The sequence below is a fragment of the Propithecus coquereli genome, unplaced genomic scaffold, assembly GCF_000956105.1.
Source record: "Propithecus coquereli isolate 6110/MARCELLA unplaced genomic scaffold, Pcoq_1.0 Scaffold70, whole genome shotgun sequence".
Taxonomy (NCBI): Eukaryota; Metazoa; Chordata; class Mammalia; order Primates; family Indriidae; genus Propithecus; species Propithecus coquereli.
The window spans coordinates 2,568,905-2,570,769 of record NW_012153063.1 but is presented as its reverse complement, the minus strand read 5'-3'; the positions used below and the strand labels follow the sequence as shown (position 1 = coordinate 2,570,769).

General features: G+C 38.6%; 1 protein-coding gene across 1 annotated transcript in view; it reads left to right on the top strand.

Annotated features, from left to right (window-relative positions):
- Positions 1-1,865, top strand: part of PLEKHM3 (pleckstrin homology domain containing, family M, member 3) — a 161,651-nt gene that overhangs the window by 127,585 nt on the left and 32,201 nt on the right. The window contains exon 7 of the mRNA XM_012661224.1: positions 368-525. Coding sequence (XP_012516678.1) covers positions 368-525 — 158 coding nt within the window. The remainder of the gene's footprint in view (positions 1-367; positions 526-1,865) is intronic.

Genomic DNA, 1,865 nt, shown 5'->3' with positions numbered 1-1,865 from the left:
ATTACTATGTATATTTTCAATTATTTTGGAAAACCTGCAACACTCTTCTTGCATTACACCATAACTATAAAGTTGGTCTATGAAAATAGGGTTCCCCATTTGTTTGTCCCCAGTCCCCTATACCACACTATAAATAAAGAGGAATACAAAAGAAATTTCAGCATCTTCATTTTCCAACCTCCAGTGGTTAAACCAGAAAGTTCTTTTGGAATAAAAATACTACGTCTTTTCATCCTCAGAGTTGTTGAGAAATTATAATTAGAGGTTTTCCTGTTGTGTAAAGGAAAGGAATTCCTTTGCTTTCCTGTGTCTGCAAGACTTCTGTTCTCAATGAATTTGCTTCCCTGTCCAATTTCTCTTTCTGCAGGTGATAGAGGGAAAGCTGGCTCCATTCTTGGGCAAGGTCATTAAATTTGCCACTGCACATGTGTACAGCTGCAGTCTTTGTAGCCAGAAGGGGTTCATCTGCGAAATCTGTAACAATGGAGAGATCCTCTACCCTTTTGAGGATATTTCAACGAGCAGGTACTGTCTTATAAAAGAATATCTGAATATGTCGCATGCAGTCTGATTTGGCCAGATCAGGCCAACTTTTAGTCAAGTACTGTATCTCTCTCTTACCCTGGATCAGGTTTCTTTTTTTCCTGGAGAACATTTTTTACCCTTTGGTTTTCTATATTTATTTTCAACCCTTACCTCGATACCTTTATCCAGAATGAGATAACAGAGTTGCAAAGAAACATCGCCTAACTCTGCCTTATTAGGTAACAAAGAGTGTTCAGATTCATTTTTAGAATGAAGATTGGGGAGGAAGAATCCTCACCACCTTTTCAGGGCCAAGTGATAGGGAATTTGGAAGTTGCAGCCTCAGAGGAAGACTAAAACTGGACCGAGCGTTGGGAGAAAAACTAGAGATGCTGGTGAACAGCTGTCTGCCTTACCACATACTTCTTTCTGCAGTAGCAAGGAGAGTTTTAGGATCCAAAGGAGACAAAAGTGGGAGTTTATGTGGGATTATTTTTCTAACCAAAGTAATATTTGAACATCATCACATCCATTGATTGATGAATGATTTTCCCCTCATAACATGAGATCGGAGTTTTTACTGTTGCTTTTCTTGAATCACAAAATGATACATATCACTTTTCCTTTCAGACCCAAAGCATAATAGAAATATACACTCTGTGTGTGTGTGTGTGTGTGTGTGTGTGTGTGTGCACTGGCTTCGTTGAGCATGAATGTCATGGCTCATTTCCCACCCTGCAGGGCTCACATACACTGTGGTTTAGAATAGAAGGTGAGGCATGTAGCCAGGGAGAGCTGAAGCATGTAGGGTAGAGCTAAGACATTAAGAGTTGACTCAGCCTTTTTGGCTTCTTCTTAAACCTAAAGACTATTTGTAAACATTCAGAAACTTGTGTTGGCCCCACACACAGAAAAACAGACACATAGACGCAGACGCACAGACACACACATAACACACACATAGAGTCCGGCCTCCAGTTTCTTGAGTGCAAATACTTAGCTCATAGCCTAGAGATTAGATACCTCTTAAGAATGCATACAACATAAACCCTTGTACACAGATATTCATAGCATCAATATTCATAATAGCTAAGAAGTGGGAACAACCTAAGTATCTATCAGCTGATGAGTAGATAAACAAAATGTGGCATATCCAGACAATGGAATATTATTCAGCCATAAAAAGGAATAAAATACTGATACATACTGCAACATGTATTAACTTTGAAAACATGTTAAGTGTAAGAAGCCAGACACACAAAAACCACATATTATATGATTCTAATTATATAAAATGTCCAAAATAGGCAAATCCATGGAGACAGAGGGTATTAATAGAT